Genomic DNA, 18,407 nt, shown 5'->3' with positions numbered 1-18,407 from the left:
ACACTTTCAGAAGGCCCATGTCGACGTGAAAAGTTGTGTAGAATAGCTTACATCAGGGTCTCGTACGGGGTTTTTCTCGTATTCAACGCAATTTCCCAGAATCTTCTACTGATTTTACGTGTTCCTTCCATTTCACGTCGATACGTTGTATTGCCCTAAGATGATTAAACTGCGTGACATGTTCTAGAAGTTCATCACTCATCTTCTAAGCGGTTACTACCGGGTTCTTTATGTCTCGGGCGTTATCCTGCATTTATCTGCATTTAAAGAGTTGCCATTCTCTTCCCCAAGTGAAAATTCCTTCTGCATTTCGTTACGAACATCTAGCACGATACCTTTTGTATACAACAACATTATCAGCGAAGCATCTGATAGTGCTGGTGAGCCTGTCTAGTACACTTACCATGTGCAATGATAATCTTACCGATCCTATACGTCAATCAAACATTATTCTAGCCATTCAAATATTTGTGAAAATACTCCAGATATTTGTTTCTTTGGTATCAATCAACAGAGGAGGACAATGTCTAACGCCTTTCGTACATCCAGAAAGGCAACATCTACCTGTTAGCCAGCGCCCACTGTTTGAAAGAACAAAGCGATTGGTGTTGAGTGTTTTTTCATAGAATACAGCAAAGCGAAATAGTCACAGTGAATGAGAGTTCAGACCAACATTTTCTGTGTGAAAGGAAGAGGGAAAGCGCTGAATGCCATTATCCGTGTTTGATGGGTTCGAGAAAGTAAGGTCAGGCCTGCTTGCAGAAGAATCCGTACTGTCGTTTTCTCCGCTCCAGCGTTAGACTCATTACGGAAGACTGTTTACGCTGAGGCGAGACAGCACGCTTCACGGTAAAATCATTTAATGCCGACGCTACCAGAATTTACCACAGAAGGCGCTTGCTCGTGTTACATTGCAATTTACGCACCTTACTACGAATAGACATGGATTTTTACGTTACTGGCTGCGTGGACATTCAGTATCTGATCAAAAATATCCGGACACTATCAGTGGACGTTTATGACGCCTTAAACTCTGCAGGAGGCGCTTTCAGTGAGGTACCTGAATGTCTGTGGAGGAATGGCAGCTCAGTCTTTCTGAAGAGCCAAAAGCAGAGAAGATAATGTTGCATGCTGAGGTGTGGAGCGAAGTCGTCCTTCTTTTCTACATCTACATGATTACTCTGCGATTCACACTTAAGCGCCTGGCAGAGGGTTCATCGAACCATTTTCATACTACTTCTCTACTACTCCACTCTCGAATGGCGCGTGGGAAATAGGAACACCCAAATCTTTCCGTTCGAGCTCTGATTTCTCTTATTTTGTTATGATGATCATTTCTCCCTACGTAGGTGGGTGATAACAAAATATTTTCGCATTCGGAAGAGAATGTTGGTGATAGAAATGTCGTAACTAGATCTCGCCGCAAAGAAGACCGCCTTTATTTCAGTGACTGCCACCCCAACTCGCGTATCAAATCAGTGACACACCCACCCTTATTGCGCGATAACACGAAACGAGCTGACCTTCTTGCACTTTTTCGATGTCCTCCGTCAATCCATCCTGGTAAAGATCCCTTACGGCGCAGCAATATTCCAGCAGAGTACGGACAAGTGTAATGTAGGCTGTCTCTTTAATGGGTTTGTTGCATCTTGTAAGTGTTCTGCCAACAAAGCGCAGTATTTGTTTCGCCTTCCCCACAATATTATCTATGTGGTCTTTCCAATTTAAGTTGCTTGTAACTGTAATTCCTAGGTATTTCGTCGAATTGAGAGCCCTTAGATTTGTGCGATTTATCGTATACCCAAAATTTATTGGATTTCTTTTAGTACCCATGTGGATGACCTCGCACTTTTCTTTGTTTACTGCCAATAACCACTTTTCGCACGATACAGAAATTCTGTCTAGATCATTTTGTAATTGGAATTGAACGTCTGATGATTTTACTAGACTTTACTTAATATTACTTTTCCCAAAAGTGTTCTATTGGTTTCAGATCGGTACTCTGGGCGGGCCATTTCGTTTCAAGAATGTTATTGTCGGCAAACGATTGCCTCACAGACACTGCTATATGATAGGGTGATTTTTCATGCTGATACAAAGTTATCGTCTCCGAACTGTACCTCTAATGAACACAGAACACAATGCTGTTCACATCCTTTCGCATTTAGTGTGTCCTTGCGCGCCATAAGGGCACCACACGCTAATCACGAAAAATATCATCATGCCGTAACATCACCTCCTCTGTACTTCACTGTTGACACTAGGCGTGATGGTAGAGGTTTCTCTAGCCGTTCGTCAAATCTAGATCGTTCCATCGGACTGCCGCAGGATATAACGTGATTCACCACTCCATATCACTCGTTTCCAGCCATCCACGGTCCAGTGGTGTCGCTCCACACCACCTCAAGCGTCTCTTAGCAGTGACTGATGATATGTGTGGTTTATGAGGAGCTGCTCGATCACTGTACCACTTTTCTTTTTTTAACTCCCTGCAGGCAGTGATTGTGCTAGCGGGGCTGGTGCTAACACTTTGGAACTCACGACTGATTCCTTCCTCTGATTTCATGCTATGTTTCATAACCACTCTCCGCAGTCTTCGACGTCTGCGTTTTCGAACATTATGAATTACCTCGAAGAAAACGGTCTGTTGACACACAGTCAACATGGGTTTAGAAATATCGTTCCTTTGAAACACAACTAGTTTCAAGATTTTAAACATGGCTGAAACAGCAACTGTTGAAATTCTTCACGGTAAATGATGACTTTAACATTTTGGTTGTTTTCGCTACTATGTATTTTACCGTTTTACGTTACGCGAGATTCTCGCGTGTAACACTAGTGCCCTCTCTCGTTAGATGTGTTCCATAGCGCAAGCTTCATCTACTTGACACTAGAACACAGGTAAATTGGTTTCATATTTTCTATTTTACATAGATGTTTTTAAATAGTTCTGATATGTTTTATTTATTTATTAAGACAGAAGGTTTGAATTAGCACAACTTTTAATAATTTTGTTGCGCATGTGTATCCATGGATTTTAATGTGCGCGAGTGTCTGGCACATACCACAAGTGCCCTCTTTCGGCGAAACCATCTGCCCTAGGGCTTTCACACTCTCGTCACGATAGTTCATAGGCGAAGTGCAGATGCTAAACTGTGTTCAAATTGACCCAGTGTCCATAATCATATTGTATAAATGGAGATGTTGTCTTAACTGCTGACGACGCCTTTGGCACAATTGTTTTATTAATCTCCATTGCAAGATGTAATTTTAGTAAGTGACTAAAAGTTTTTGTGCCTGTAATACTCTGGTAATTTTACGGTTACTTAAGCTATAATGTTTTTCTTTCTCATTCACACGTATAGTGAACATTCGCGCGCCGGAGATCGTCGCCTTTTGTGCTTCGTGTGTGTGACGTCATATAGTGTTTTTGGTGTCCGCTGTCCCACTCCTACGTTCCCTTGTGCCGTCGGACTCACCAGTGTTTTGTGCGCCGTGCCAACGTGTTTTCAGTGTTGTTATCGTCACATGTGAACGACTCCGTGTTTTTTATGTCTCTGTGACCTCTCTCTTTTGCCCGTCACTCTGTTCCTTGTCATTCACCATGTTTTATACTCTTGTAAACCGCTATGGCTGAAGAGCGGCGTAGTGTGCCGCTGCCAGCCTACCTGAATTGTACAGGTTTTAAAATAACAATAAAGTAAAAAAAAAAAAAAAAAAAATCTTTCTCATTTCCGATGCTAAGTTTTTGCTAATGAAAGTGTCTTCCTGTTCAGGATATTTTACTCCTGATGAAGGTATATTTATATATACCGAAACCTTGGTCAAGAATTTTAATAAATCTTTATCCTGCAACTGTTTTGGCTGTCATCATTTACCGTGAAAAACACAAGTAGCTCTTTATTCACATGAAGTGTTAAGTGCTATTGACAAGGGATTTCAGATCGATTCCGTATTTCTGGATTTCCGGATGGCTTTTGACACTGTACCACACAAGCGGTTCGTAGTGAAATTGCGTGCTTGTGGAATATCGTCGTTATGTGACTAGATTTGTGATTTCCCGTCAGAGAGGTCACAGTTCGTAGTAACTGACGGAAAGTCATCGAGTGAAACAGAAGTGATTTCTGGCGTTCCCCAAGGTAGTGTTGTAGGCCCTTTGCTGTTTCTTATCTACATAAACAATCTGGGCAGCCGTCTTAGGTTGTTTGCAGATGACGCTGTCGTTTATCGACTAATAAAGTCATCAGAAGATCAAAATAAACTGCAAAACGATTTAGAAAAGATATCTGAATGGTGCGAAAATTGGCAGTTGAACCTAAATAACGAAAAGTGTGAGGTCATCCACATGAGTACTAAAAGGAACTCGTTAAACTTCGGTTACACGATAACTCAGTCTAATCTAAAAGCCGTAAATTCAAGTAAATACCTAGGTATTACAATTACGAACAACTTAAATTGGAAGGAACACACAGAAAATGTTGTGGGGAAGGCTAACTAAAGGCTACGTTTTATTGGCAGGACACTTAGAAAATGTAACAGACCTACTAAGGAGACTGCCTACAGGACGCTTGTCCGTCCTCTTTTAGAATACTGCTGCGCGGTCTGGGATCCTTACCAGATAGGACTGACGCAGTACATTGAAAAAGTTCAAAGAAAGGCAGCACGTTTTGTATTATCGCGAAACATGGGAGAGAGTGTCACAGAAATGATACAGGATTTGGATTAAAAGAAAGGCGTTTTTCATTGCGACGGAATCTTCTCACGAAATTCCAATCACCAACTTTCTCCTCGGAATGCGAAAATATTTTGTTGACACCGACCGATCACCACTATAAAATAAGGTAAATTAGAGCTCGTACGTAAAGATATAGGTGTTCACACTTTCCGCGCGCTATACGAGGTTGGAATAACAGAGAATTGTGAAGGTGATTCGATGAATCCTCTGCCAGGCACTTAAATGTGATTTGCAGAGTATCCATGTAGATGCAGTAGTAGATGTAGATGTCATGGTTTAGCTGTGGTTGTTTCTTCGCGTTTCCACTTAAAAATCACATAACGAACAGTCGACTTGGACATCTTTAGAAGGATTTAAATGTCCGGAGTGGGTATGTTGTTCAGGCGATATCCAATGACAAATCCACTTTCTCACATTCGAAGACACTGAGCTCATCTGCCAACCTGTTCTCCTGTTACTGCCCCTCCATTGGCAACACAATGCTCCCCGGGTCCCTCTCGTGATATCTAGTGGTCAATCTACATGTCAGAATGCTTTTGATCAGTTAGTGTATATATAGACTTCTTTACGTTGCACTCTTCATTACAAATGAAGCAGTTTTGGTCCTTAAACGGAAATAACGGAAATAACAGTAGTATTTACTGATCAAATGGTATGGCAACAAAAACTTCTTGTTACGAGTGTGTACTACACAATGAAAAATTCTGGGTCCCTACATGAACCAGAATAACGTGTCAGTTCTTGGCTGCACCTGTTTACTTTTCCTGTTGGTGTTGTCTACGAGTGGCGGTTTGTGGAAAAAGGAAACTTTCTTCAGCCCAGAGCTGATGGGCCTGTCTTTCCCTAGTTCTTCTAAACCGCTAGTGCTGCGGGAATAGTTGGCCAGGTCGAGAGTAAGTGGTGTTTCCAGGACAGGTGATATTTCCAGCACCTGTGGGAGAGAAACTTCTACGAGGTCCTTACAGAAAGCAGCTATTTACAGTAGTGGTATAACTGGGAGCCGGAATTCGCCAGTAAAATTGCCTACACTTTGCTCATGATCATTATCTTCTGAAAGGCCTAAATACTAAATAATTTCGTGCAGTGATCTGGAGCACGCGAGATTCTTGGGAGTCAGCCGGGTGCCCTCTTGGAGTTGACGTGGCAAGTCTTGGGCGTGGCTTTCTCGTTGTGTGTTTCAGAAGTCGGAAGCGGCTGATCCTTACTGATCAACCGAGTTATTTCTTTTGAAGCCATTTTGACTGTCTCAAGAAATGTGTAAAGGCTTTTTAAATTACCGCTACCAGTCAAATGGCTCTGAGTACCATGGGACTCAACTGATGAGGTCATTAGTCCCCTAGAACTTAGAACTAGTTAAACCTAACTAACCTAAGGACATCACAGACATCCATGCCCGTGGCAGGATTCGAACCTGCGACCGTAGCGGTCTTGCGGTTCCAGACTGCAGCGCCTTTAACCGCACGGCCACTTCGGCCGGCCTACCAGTCACAAACTTTGTTGACTATTGTATTACTTATATATTTAGCGACATGTGTCAAGGGAATACCTCATCTTCAGGCTAAATGGCATTACAAAAACAATTTTACAGTAAGGTCATACTGATGTTACATAGTCTTTTCGTAAATGCTGTGGTTAGCCTGTTTTCTCTTCTTCCACGGGATGACGACAGCATTTACGAAAAGGCTGTGTAACATCAGTGTGACCTTATTGTAAAATTGTGTTTGTAATGCCATTTAGCCTGAAAATGAGGCATTCCCACGAAACATATCGCTAAATAAATAAGTAACATAATACTCAACAAAGTTTGTGACTGATAGCGGTAATTTAAAAACCTATACGAGTTATTTCTTCCGGTATGGAAAAACTGAGATACAGAAAATGTGCTCCCGTGTACGGCGTGGATTTCGGGTTGAATTTTAGGGTGTTCTAGGCTAGTGTTTCGTTCAAGTGAGCATGCACTTGCTCTGTACGCAGAGCCCGTATGTCAGATCGTGGAACAAGTAGATAGTTGGACGGTAGTGATTTAGTGAACAAGACCGACTTGGTGAAGTTTAGTAGGAGCCATTAAATCATGTTCGTTTCTATGGGAGTTTTAGAGCGATGTTTTTGTGTGATTCTTTGCGTTTTGACTTTGAACTGTATTTCTGTTTTGTCGTTGTGGTGATTATCGGCGTTAGTTGCTACGAACCAGTGGGAGGCAGTGCATAAAACTGTTAGCAGTGAACATACACTGAGGTGACAAAAGTCATGGGATTCTTTCTAATATCGTGTCGGACCTACTTTTCCACGGCGTAGTGCAGCAACTCGACGTAGCAGGAATTCAACAAGTCGCTGGGTGTCCTCTGCAGAAGTATTGAGCCATGCTGCCTCAATAGCCGCCCATTATTACCAAAGCGCAGGATTTTCTGGAAGAACTGACTTCTCGATTATGTCCCATAAATGTTCAATTGGAGCCGGCTGGGGTGCCCGAGCGGCTCTAGGCGCTACAGTCTGGAACCGCGCGACCGCTACGGTCGCAGGTTCGAATCCTGCCTCGGGCATGGATGTGTGTGATGTCCTTAGGTTAGTTAGGTTTAACAAGTTCTAAGTTCTAGGGGACTGATGACCTCAGAAGTTAAGTCCCATAGTGCTCAGAGTCATTTGAACCATTTGTTCAATTGGATTCATCTCGGGCGATCTGGATGGACAAACCATTCGCTCGAATTGTCCAGAATATTTCCAGCAAATGGCCGGTTCAGTTTCACCAGAAGATCCTGTCCATTCCATGTAAAAACAGCTCACGCCATTACGAAGCCGCCACCAGCTTGGACAGTGCCTTGTTGACAACTTGTGTCCATAGCTTCGTGGGGTTTGCGCCGCACTCGAGCCCTACCATCAGCTCTTACCAACTGAAATATGGAACCTTCTGACCAGGACACGATTTTCCAGTCTTCTGAGGTCCTACCGATACCGTCACGAGTGTAGGAGAGGCGCCGGAGGCAACGTGTTGCTGTTAGCAGAGGCCCTCGTGTCGGTCACCTGCTGTCACAGTCGCTTAACACAAAATTTCGCTGCACTGTCTTAAAGGATACGTTCGTCGTATGTCCCATTGATTTGTGCGGATATTTCACGCAATGTTGTTTGTCTGTTATCCGGAATGATCAGTGCTATACATATGAGGAATACTTGTACTTAGCTGTAAGTGAATCTGTATCTCCTCCACCGGAACGTAGATAGGAGTACACTACACAACTGCTGGACGCACAAACAAATTATTATTTGCAATGTTCTCAGATACCAGGGCATAAAAAAGCTGTTATACTTCGCTTACTTTTATTCCATAGTGTCAAACTTAAATGTTTCACATTCAAAAGCGTGTAATATATATTCTTTGTGTTTGAAGCTAAAGAAATTCCTTCAGAAACCTTTACAACGAGGGGGTACGCTAACTACTCCTCTTTACTTTGTTAATTCTCTAATGATGTTGTAAATAAAATACTTTTCATCCGACTACACAGAGAGTCAGTAATAGGAATAAAAACAATCTGCGTAAAAATTTACTGTAGGCGAAGGCAGTGTCCATTATTCAGGCATACGTTACCAGTTACTTGACAGCAACAAAATGCTCAAATGGCTCTGAGCACTATGGGACTTAACTTCTGAGGTCATCAGTCTCCTTGAACTTAGAACTACTTAAACCTAACTAACCTAAGGACATCACACACACCCATGCCCGAGGCAGGATTCGAACCTGCGAACGCAGAGGTCGCGCGGTTCCAGACTGTAACGCCTAGAACCGCTCGGCCACCCCGGCCGGCTTGACAGCAACACTAGAAATAGTATCTCCTAATAAAGGAGATTGAAGCATTATCCACTGACAAATGCTTTATCACAAGCAGTTGCTATACATTTTAGTAACAATACAACATAATACAAATGCTATATTACAACCGACTTCAGCACATTGTACATGCAGTTAGAAGAATAGTATAAGTGAACATAGTGATTTTTTACATTTTTTAAATTTCTTGCTGATCCTTGAGGACCACTCAAATAAGGATAAGTGGAATGAACATGAGACCTAAGTAAGGCTACGTTAATTCTTGTGTCAAATATATATCTTATGTTATTATTTATAGCATGTTTCACATACGCTATGGTCTTACTTTGAGGCTAACCATTGAGTAACATATGTAAAGTGAAATAATGTAAGTAAAACGCTGTTCACCGCCGATAAAAAAGTTGGTTTATTTAACAAAAGCATAAATTAAATATGGTAGTTAGCTTTAGATTTGGGACATAACCTAGGCTACTGGCGCAGTGCCGGGTGATACAAAATTCTGCTCTACTTTTCGGAAAGCAGATGGTGATGGAAGCTTCTTCCTCTTCTGAGATACGAACCAGCAACTTCTCGTTTGGCCGCCGCGACGCATATGTGCCTTGTCGCCCTCGGTTACAAAAGATGGTAAAGACTTACGTCCTACGATAAAATTCCTGTGCCCAAATACTCCGCCAGAAGAGAGAAAGGAGAGATTTGGAGCAACGTAGAGTGTGCTATTTGGAAACGTGCAGTTCAGAGGTTAGAAAGCCATTGGTGCGGACGACGTACCAATACTCAGACAGCAAATAACGTGGAAAGCTTGACGTTCGTAAGAGGGGCGTTCAGTAAATAATGCAACACATTTTTTTCTGAGATAAGGTTGGTTTTATTGGAAAATTTGAAATTTGTGGTAAGTTCTATGGGACCAAACTTCTGAGGTCATCAGTCCTTAGGCCTACACACTACTTAACCTAACTTATACTACCTTAGGCTAAGGACAACACACCCATGCCCAAGGGACGACTCGAACCTCCGACGGAGGGAGCTGCGCGAACCACGGCAAGGCGCCTTAGACCGCACGGCTACCCCACGCGGCGTTTGGTTTTATCCATGATTTCAATACACCATATTATTCCCCATTCCTTTGGCTACAAAACCCTGTTTTCGAACATAATCTCCGTTCAATGTGACGGCCCTACGCCACAATCCCGTGAGTACCTGTATGCTTGCGTGATAGCACTCTACTGGTCGACGCCGGAGCCAACGTCTTGGTGCATCAGTAACCTCTCCATCGTCCACATACTGCTTCCCACGAAGTGCACCCTTCATTGCGCAGATGGTCCTTCGCTGTTCGTCATCGTCTTCATTTAGGTGGCAAGGAACCCACTGGGCACACATCTATGAGCACCCCAACTGTTGGACGAGGTTATCAGCACTACCAACAGAGACGTCCATTTGGGCAGAGTCGTTTTTGATTGTGACCCATTGATCACCTCGAATGAGTGTCTGAACATTCCAGGAATCACAGCTGTGTGCGGCCGGACTGCGCGCAGGATGTCGGACAGGTTTGTGCGACCTTGTTGCAATGATGACAGGCGCCTTTCTCAACGACTCGCCGTGCTTTTGTTCACTGCCAGGTCTCCATTGACATTCTATAAGCGGCTTTGAGTATGTGCGATGCCCTGGTTTTCCAAGAAAAGGAACTCAATGACAGCGCTCCGTTACAGACGCCATTATAAAGGCAGCTTCTAGTGGCGCCACCTGTCGGTACTTCAGAGGGAATATCCCACGATGACCCGCAACAAATTCCGAGAAAAAAAGTGTTGCATTACTTATTAAACGCCTTTCGTATAAGCTGGTACAGCAGCGCGCTATATGTTGGACAGCGGACAGCAGTTGACAGAGAATATAATTAGGTCTAGGATGAAGAAGATGTGAAATAAGACTCACCCAGCTGCACGTCTTCGGTGAGCTGCCGCGCGAGCAGCGGTACACTGGGGTAGAGCCGCAGTGCCTCCTTGATGCAGCACTCCAGGTACCTCATGGACACCAGATCCCGCATCGTCGGCCGTCGGTCTGAGCCCGCGAAGATTTCCTCCAGTTCCGCCACCACTTTCTCCTGTAAAGAAAGTCTCCATGGAGGAGGCTTGCACTTCTGCCACAGCTGAAATGAAAATCTCCTGAAAATTGGTGGATAGTCCAAAATTAAAACCATGTGATGACAGGAAACCAACCAGAGTAGAACGCAATGTCCAATGTAGGTCGCGCCGTGCAGCTGTTGGTACCTGTAACTTACCTTGAGAAATCGCTTTGTGGGATACAACAGAATCCATAAATTCGTGCAATAAACTGAATTTCAGCGACTCGTGTTGTGAGCCTGCGATATACTCGTCTAGTACATTCGACACTGAGGAGCACCTGTATTCAGTATCCACGAAATAACTCGGCCTGTAGCTGCGTAGGGGATGCATAGGGGAGGGTCAATGGTAGTGGTGAGAGCTTCGTTACGAACGACCTCTGCGCAGTAGGGGAGGTGCAGTTCGACGGCTCAAGCCTGTGCACGAACGTAACGTGTAAGCTACAGGCAGCAAGTCTGCAAACGACCGTACTATTAGGATATGCTAGCACGATCAATAATTTGACAAATTCAGAATCAACTGTTTCTCACCAGAGTACCGTAAAAGAAGTAGTCGGACAGATAAACGATCAACCAAAGCAAAACAAGGCTCATTACGCGCAGTCAGAAGAGTGCTTAAAACAAAAAAAAAAAAAAAAAAAAAAAACAAAAATGGGTAAAAAGTGTAGTGCAGTCGAGAATGTGGCTTGCTATGATGCTGACAATGTAAAATTAAGAACATGTGTCACGTGGAAATTACCTGTCAGTACCAGATAATCTGTACGGCAAAATCACCTAAAATAAAGATTTCTTCTCCTTCTTCTGCATTTTTCCGAAGTAGTGAAACCTTGGGAAGTACTTGTAGCTACGTTTTTTCCTCTCCTTTTTAATTCTCTTGCGATTGGAATAACTAGCCGATTCTGAAACCCTCTCAAGCACAGTTTATTTTGCGGGAAATCTATCGGTTGTGCTTACCCAAGAAAGGAGCACAGTTATGTCGTCTTTGTTCCACACAGCATCAGCAAACAGATTCATGCAGGAAGCTCCGCACTAGACTAGTAGACACTGCCAACGCACGGCGACCGAAGTACTAACTCGACCAATGCTACTCTGAGAGCGCAGTTGGGAATGTCAGTAAGTGCCTGCTTTTCGCTGTACTACGGGCGAGAGCGCTGTTCGCGAGTCAACTTCAAAGATCCCAACAGCTGACCACCGAAGAGACAGCTAGAAGGACGAATTGCACGATGTTGTGTTTATTAGAGAGAAGATTACGCCATGGCGTCACTGATGCTTGTTTGCAATGTCGATCGGAAGGGCGGAATGTATCAGGCAGCGGCGGATGGACAAATACGGGGCATCATGGAATGGGGAACCTTATCCCACAATAGTCGTACAACTCTGGTGTTCGTTGAAGATATGCAACACAATGGTTGATGCATACAAATATATTGTTCTACACACTGGGGTTGGAAGCTCCAGTTGCTGTTTTTCAGTATTTATGAATTCCGTGTGCGTTTGTATTTGTGGGCAGGACGGGAGTGTGAGGGTGAGATTTGTAATTTCAGCTGAGCAGTCTCTATAGACTACACTGAATAGCCAAATAAACTGCTAAAGCTGCCTAATATCGTGTAGGGCCCCCGAGAGCACGCAGAAGTACCGCAACACGAAGTGGCAGGGAGTCGACTAATGTCTGAAGTAGAGCTGCAGGGAACTGACACCATGAATCATGCAGGGCTGTCTGTAAATCCGTAAGGGTTGGAGATGTCTCAAGGGTTGGAGATATCTTCTGAACAGCATATTGCAATGCATCCCAGATATGCTCAATAATGTTCATGTCTGGGGAGTCTGGTGGCTAGCGGAAGTATATGAACTCAGAAGATGTTCCTGGAGCCACTCTGTAGCAGTTCTGGACGTATGAGGTGTCCCATTGTCCTGCTGGAATTGCCCAAGTCTGTCGGAATGCAAAATGGACATGAATTGATAGAGGTGATCAGACAGGATGCTTACGTACGTCTCCCCTGTAGGAGTAATACCTAGACGTATCAGCGGTCTCCTATCACTCCAGCATCACGCGTCCCACACAATTACAGAGTCTCCACCAGCTTGAACAGTCCCCTACAGACATGCAGGGTCCATGGATTCCTGAGACTGTCTCCATACGCCCATCGTTCGATACAATTTGAAACGAGACTCGCCCGAGCAGGTAACATGTTTCCAGTTATCAACAGTCCAATGTGTGTGTTGACGGGCCCAGGCGAGGTGTAAAGATTTGTGTCGTACAGTCATCAAGCGTACACAATTGGGCCTTCGGCTCCGAAAGCCCATATCGATGTTGTGCGCCAGACACTTATTGTCTTATATAGGCGTCGCCGACCGCAGCGCTGTATTCTGCCTGTTTACATATCTCTGTATTTGAATACGCATGCCTATACGTGTTTCTTTGCCGCTTCAGTATAAATATAAGTTATTTTTTAAAGGCTTGACCCAGAAAACCAGGCCGGCCGCGGTGGCCGAGCGGTCCTAGGCGCTTCAGTCCGGAACCGTGCGACTGCTACGGTCGCAGGTTCGAATCCTGCATTGGGCATGGATGTGTGTGACGTCCTTAGGTTAGTTAGGTTTAAGTAGTTCTAAGTTCTAGGGGACTGATGACCTCAGATGTTAAGTCCCATAGTGCTCAGAGCCATTTGAACCATTTTGAACCAGAAAACCAGTGACAAGTTTTGAGTAATATCTTACAGAAATAAAGAAGATTGCACGTAGATGTCGAAGTATGTTTGGGTAAGGATAAGAAAGGTGAAGCGGTTTTGCGGAAGGTGGAACCTTAAAAACGCAAACCCATCCTGCTGGCGTTCCAACAACGTTAAGGATTTCGGGATGGTAACAGTTCACATACTTCTCGCATACCTAACGCGCTCTACTGTGATTTTCTTCGACTCCCCTGGTTACCATGATCACCATACCTGTCTCATTTGACAGTGTGTGGACACGACAGGACCAGTCAAACATGACCAATTGCAACGACAAGCGGAGTTGTCGTGTAGCCTCCCAAGACGTACGATTTCATTGAATTGTAGATGAGATATTAAAATTATGTCCGTGACTATCTAGAGACACGGGGACTTCAAACAATGAGTTACACGTTATTACGACTGACCATTGAATGCACAGGTACAACATGACACTAATTTTCAGTATTGCCACCAAGTCTCTGCAAACAACGGTTGGAAAATTCTACCAGTCATTCAATTCCTCGACGACAGATATCCACTCCCTTGTCACGGAGCCATTCGAGTACCGCTATGAGAACTCCTCGCAGAGGCAAAATCTCCTTCCTCCCAGATTAACTTTCAGCTTGCCGACTGCTTGGACATTGTCGTCTGCGGTAGACGGCGATGGCCTTCCTTCACGTTTGGCATCACACGCATGTGCAGCCTTACTGGAATTGGCACCAGTTCAGTAGGACAGGACGCAACGTTGCATTTTGTCCATATAATGCCAGAATTTCAAGGTGAATCTGTTGTTTGTCCACAAGAATCGTACTGTCCCACCTACTTCAACTTTGGAATACGTTTCCAGTTGTCGTGTCACTGTAATCACTCACTGAGACGCACCTGGTATCCATAATGATTCAGAACTGTGTCGGCGAGAAACCCGGAACATGTACTGTCTTCTGACTCTTGTTTCGCAATGGTCTTAGCGTGGGACATGTGTAACTTACTTTATGAAGTTCCTGCGCATATGATATTCTGATTATGATCACACAAAGTGTACAACCTGTATAATATGTAAGACCACTCATACGGAAAGACTCTTTCAGGGCTGTACAAGTGCGCAAAAGACCAACGCTCGGCGCTTGGTGAAGTTGCAGCATTAGAAAATTGCGGCGAAATGCAGGAAGATCTGCAGCGGATAGGCACTTGGTGCAGGGAGTGGCAACTGACCCTTAACATAGACAAATGTAATGTATTGCGAATACATAGAAAATAGGATCCTATATTGTACGATTATATGATAGCGGAACAAACACTGGTAGCAGTTACTTCTGTAAAATATTTGGGAGTATGCGTACGGAATGATTTGAAGTGGATTGATCACGTAAAACTAATTGTTGGTAAGGCGAGTTCCATGTTGAGATTCATTGGGAGAGTCCTTAGAAAATGTAGTCCACCAACAAAGGAGGTGGCTTACAAAACACTCGTTCGACCTATACTTGAGAATTGCTCATCAGTGTGGGATCCGTACCAGATCGGCTTGATGGAGGAGATAGAGAAGATCCGAAGAAGAGCGGCGTGTTTCGTCACAGGGTTATTTGGTAATCGTGATAGCGTAACGGAGATGTTTAGCAAACTCAAGTGGCAGACTCTGCAAGAGAGGCGCTCTGTATCGCGGTGTAGCTTGCTGTCCAGGTTTCGAGAGGGTGCGTTTCTGAATGAGGTATCGATTATATTGCTTCCCCCTACTTATACCTCCCGAGGAGATTATGAAAGTAAAATTAGAGAGATTCGAGGGCGCACGGAGGCTTTCCGGCAGTCGTTCTTCCCGCGAATCACACGCGACTGGAACAGGAAAGGGAGGTAATGACAGTGGCACGTAAAGTGCCCTCCGCCACACACCGTTGTGTGGCTTGCGGAGTATAAATGTAGATGTAGATGTAGATCCAGTCACCAGTTCGTGGTATGCGATGACAGAGACAGCGCTGCTTACGGTAAAACTAAGCTGTATTCCTTTCTGAAATATTTGGTTAAGAAAACTTACCTGTACATCAGGATGGCTCCCAATGAGATACAGCGACCAACATATGGCGGCAGATGTCGTGTCATGGCCCTGTATTGAAAATAAAGAAGCCAGTATTTTAGCAGTTTTTCGCAAACATTGCGACATAGAGTAACTAATTTTTATAATGTACTAATAGATGGGATTTTTAATGTATGATGATCCTATGTGAGAATATCGCGGACATGAGAGTTGTGTAACTACCACATTTAGCCAATGTTTTGTAATATCAGCCAGTTTCATGGGTATCTCAAACACCCCATTCAGTCTATCCCAAAGTTTTCTTGTAGGTCATAACTGTAACTGAGTCTCTCCCACTTCTGCCTGCGGATAATGCAGAAATAATAAATCGAACAACGTTGTTGCTGGAATGTGACAACCTGCGAAATGATTGCAGCATTACAAAGGGTAATCGCGTTGACTCGAAAGACTGTTAAATAACAATAAAAAAATTGTTGTTGTTTGTTTTAAAATCACAGTTCACTCCATTTTTCAAGTTATCTGAAGAAATTTTTGTTTGATATTAAAGTTTAAGTCGTCAGTGAAGCTTTAGAGCCACTACGGACAATATACAAGTCGAACAGAACAGTCTGCGTGGGACTCTTAGTTTTGTGTTCGGTTGATAATACCTTGCTTGTCACTTCCAGATGTGGCACTTACTCCTGGTTTCATCATTAAAGTTTTTGCTTTTCGTAGTAAAACATTGAGAAGACATACAAAATGGTTCTTTCCTTGGCGCACAGAGCAAAAAGGAAGAAGTCTCACCTCGAACATGAAGGTATCGACTTCTTCCCTGATGTCCTCGTTGGTGAGCACCGTGCCGTCCTTGGAGTACTCTATCAGCAAGTCCAAGAACGCCAACCGCTTTTTCATACCTGTAGACAGTAAATAAGAAGTCAATTATATTTTTGAATTCTCAACAACATTCTTAGGTCACGTTTGTGTTTGGAAATTTAAGAAACTGAAACCTATTAATACAATGAATAATAATAATGCAAAACGTGCAAGCATATTTACACCATGGCTGTCTACTCTTTTATTTCGCCACTAGTAGTTAAATTCAACCTTACGATCACTATGAAGTGCAACAGGTATGTGCGTCATATGTATACCAAAAGCAGGTCATCTTACACAGATACGTAACTGACTTCAGTAGAACAGACGAAGTAGAATAAAGATAATGAAATAAATAGTAATCTTGTATTGAACTGAAAGAACCAGTAGAGAGACAGTGGCATGTTACATGCATTTTTTATGATACCAGTATCACTTTGAAAAAGGAACTCATGATTTATACACTGACTGAAGCTGTAAAAGAATTGTCATAATGATGGACGTGAAGGCTGATGCAGAAAGTTAGAATAATGGAAACAACAGTGACAATGCTCTGGAACATGTTATATGCCAAGGTACTATGACAGTTCTCGAGACCATAAATCTCCTTTGTAAGAATCAGTAGGAGTTCCGAAAACAACGATCATGTGAACCCCAGCTCGCTTCATTCGTACACGAAATCGGGAAAGCAGAAGATGGCGGGGTCCAGGTTTATGCTTTGTTCCTTGGTATCAGAAAGGCGTTCATACGGTTCCGCACTGCCGCCTAATAAACGAATTACGAGCGTACGGAATAACGGATCAGCGATGTGACTGGACTGAAGAGTTTTTGGCAAACGGAACACAGCATGGCATTCGCAACGAAGAGAAATCTACGGACATAAAAGTAACACTGGATGTCCCCCAAGGAAATGTTATTGGACCATTACTGTCCACAATATACAGGGTGCGGAAAACAATTTGACCAAAAGCGTAGGGCAGAAAGACAGCATCAAACAAAAGAGTTTGAGTATAGGAAGTAGGGGTCGCAATGGCATGTTTTCGGCGCCACAGCAACGTAATGGAAATCCGACATATGGATGTCTTTACTGAAAATGAAATGTAATTCATAGAAAATGTACGAGGGTAATCCCAAAAGTAAGGTCTCCTGTTTTTTTATAAGTGCAGAACCCTGTTTGTGTGGCAGTTGGTCACACAGTTATGAAGGGTGTTAAACGCGCAGTGTGTAAACATGAGTACGCCGCGTTGAGGCGCTCAGTTTTGGCCAGTAAAGTCATGACAACCGGTTTTTGGGATCGGAAAGGGGTATTGTTGGTCGACTTTATGCCCACTGGGGCCACAATTAACGCTGACAGATACTGTGAGACTCTGAAGAAACTCGAATGGGCAATTCAGAACTGGAGAAGAGGAGAGGAATGTTGAGCAAGGGCGTACACATTCTCCATGACAACACTCGCCACACATCGCTCGGCAAACCGTTGCTCTCCTGTAACAGTTTCAGTGGAACATAATCACCTACCCACTCTATAGTCCTGACTTAGCGCCCAGTGACTATCACCTGTTTCCTAGGTTAAAAGAACGTTTGACCGGAAAGCTATTCAGCTCCAAAGACGAGGTGAACGAAGAGCTTCATAACCTTCTGAAAAGCATGGAGGCGAGCTGGTATGTCAAGGGCATACAAAACTGTCACAGCGTCTACAAAAATGCATCGACAGAAATGGTGATTATGTCGAAACATAGCTAAACGTTCAAGCTGTAAACTGATGTAAACCATTGTAGAAATAAACAGGTCTATGCACTTATAAAAAAAATAGGAGACCTTACTTTTCGGATTACTCTCGTATACGTAAACGAAATGTTTGGACTACGCAGTTGTCACGATGGGAACAATAGAAATTTGAAGCATCACTTACACGTTTATCGTACTTAGCTGACGTACCGTACAGCACTTCATTAGAAAGGAAAGCAATCAAATACCCGGGTTTCATGTTTCAATATGTCCTGAAAAGGTCAAAGTGAATGAAAAATTAGTATGCTGCTGTGCACAGACTTGTCACCATTCAATTAACTTAACTGCGCCGCAGCAAATGTTCAAACCGACTAGCGTTTTTTCGTTGGCATAGCCCCGTAAATAATTAACTGTGACGCCTA

The 18,407-nt window shown here is 43.6% G+C and overlaps 1 protein-coding gene across 1 annotated transcript in view; it reads right to left on the bottom strand.

Annotated features, from left to right (window-relative positions):
• Positions 1-18,407, bottom strand: part of LOC124596297 (cytochrome P450 4c3) — a 293,573-nt gene that overhangs the window by 97,816 nt on the left and 177,350 nt on the right. Inside the window, exons 10-12 of the mRNA XM_047135397.1 lie at positions 16,189-16,298; positions 15,406-15,474; positions 10,485-10,653 (exon numbers count right to left, since the gene is read on the bottom strand). Coding sequence (XP_046991353.1) covers positions 10,485-10,653; positions 15,406-15,474; positions 16,189-16,298 — 348 coding nt within the window. The remainder of the gene's footprint in view (positions 1-10,484; positions 10,654-15,405; positions 15,475-16,188; positions 16,299-18,407) is intronic.

The sequence above is a fragment of the Schistocerca americana genome, chromosome 1 (assembly GCF_021461395.2).
Source record: "Schistocerca americana isolate TAMUIC-IGC-003095 chromosome 1, iqSchAmer2.1, whole genome shotgun sequence".
Classification (NCBI taxonomy): Eukaryota; Metazoa; Arthropoda; class Insecta; order Orthoptera; family Acrididae; genus Schistocerca; species Schistocerca americana.
This window is presented reverse-complemented; position numbering and strand designations above follow the sequence as displayed.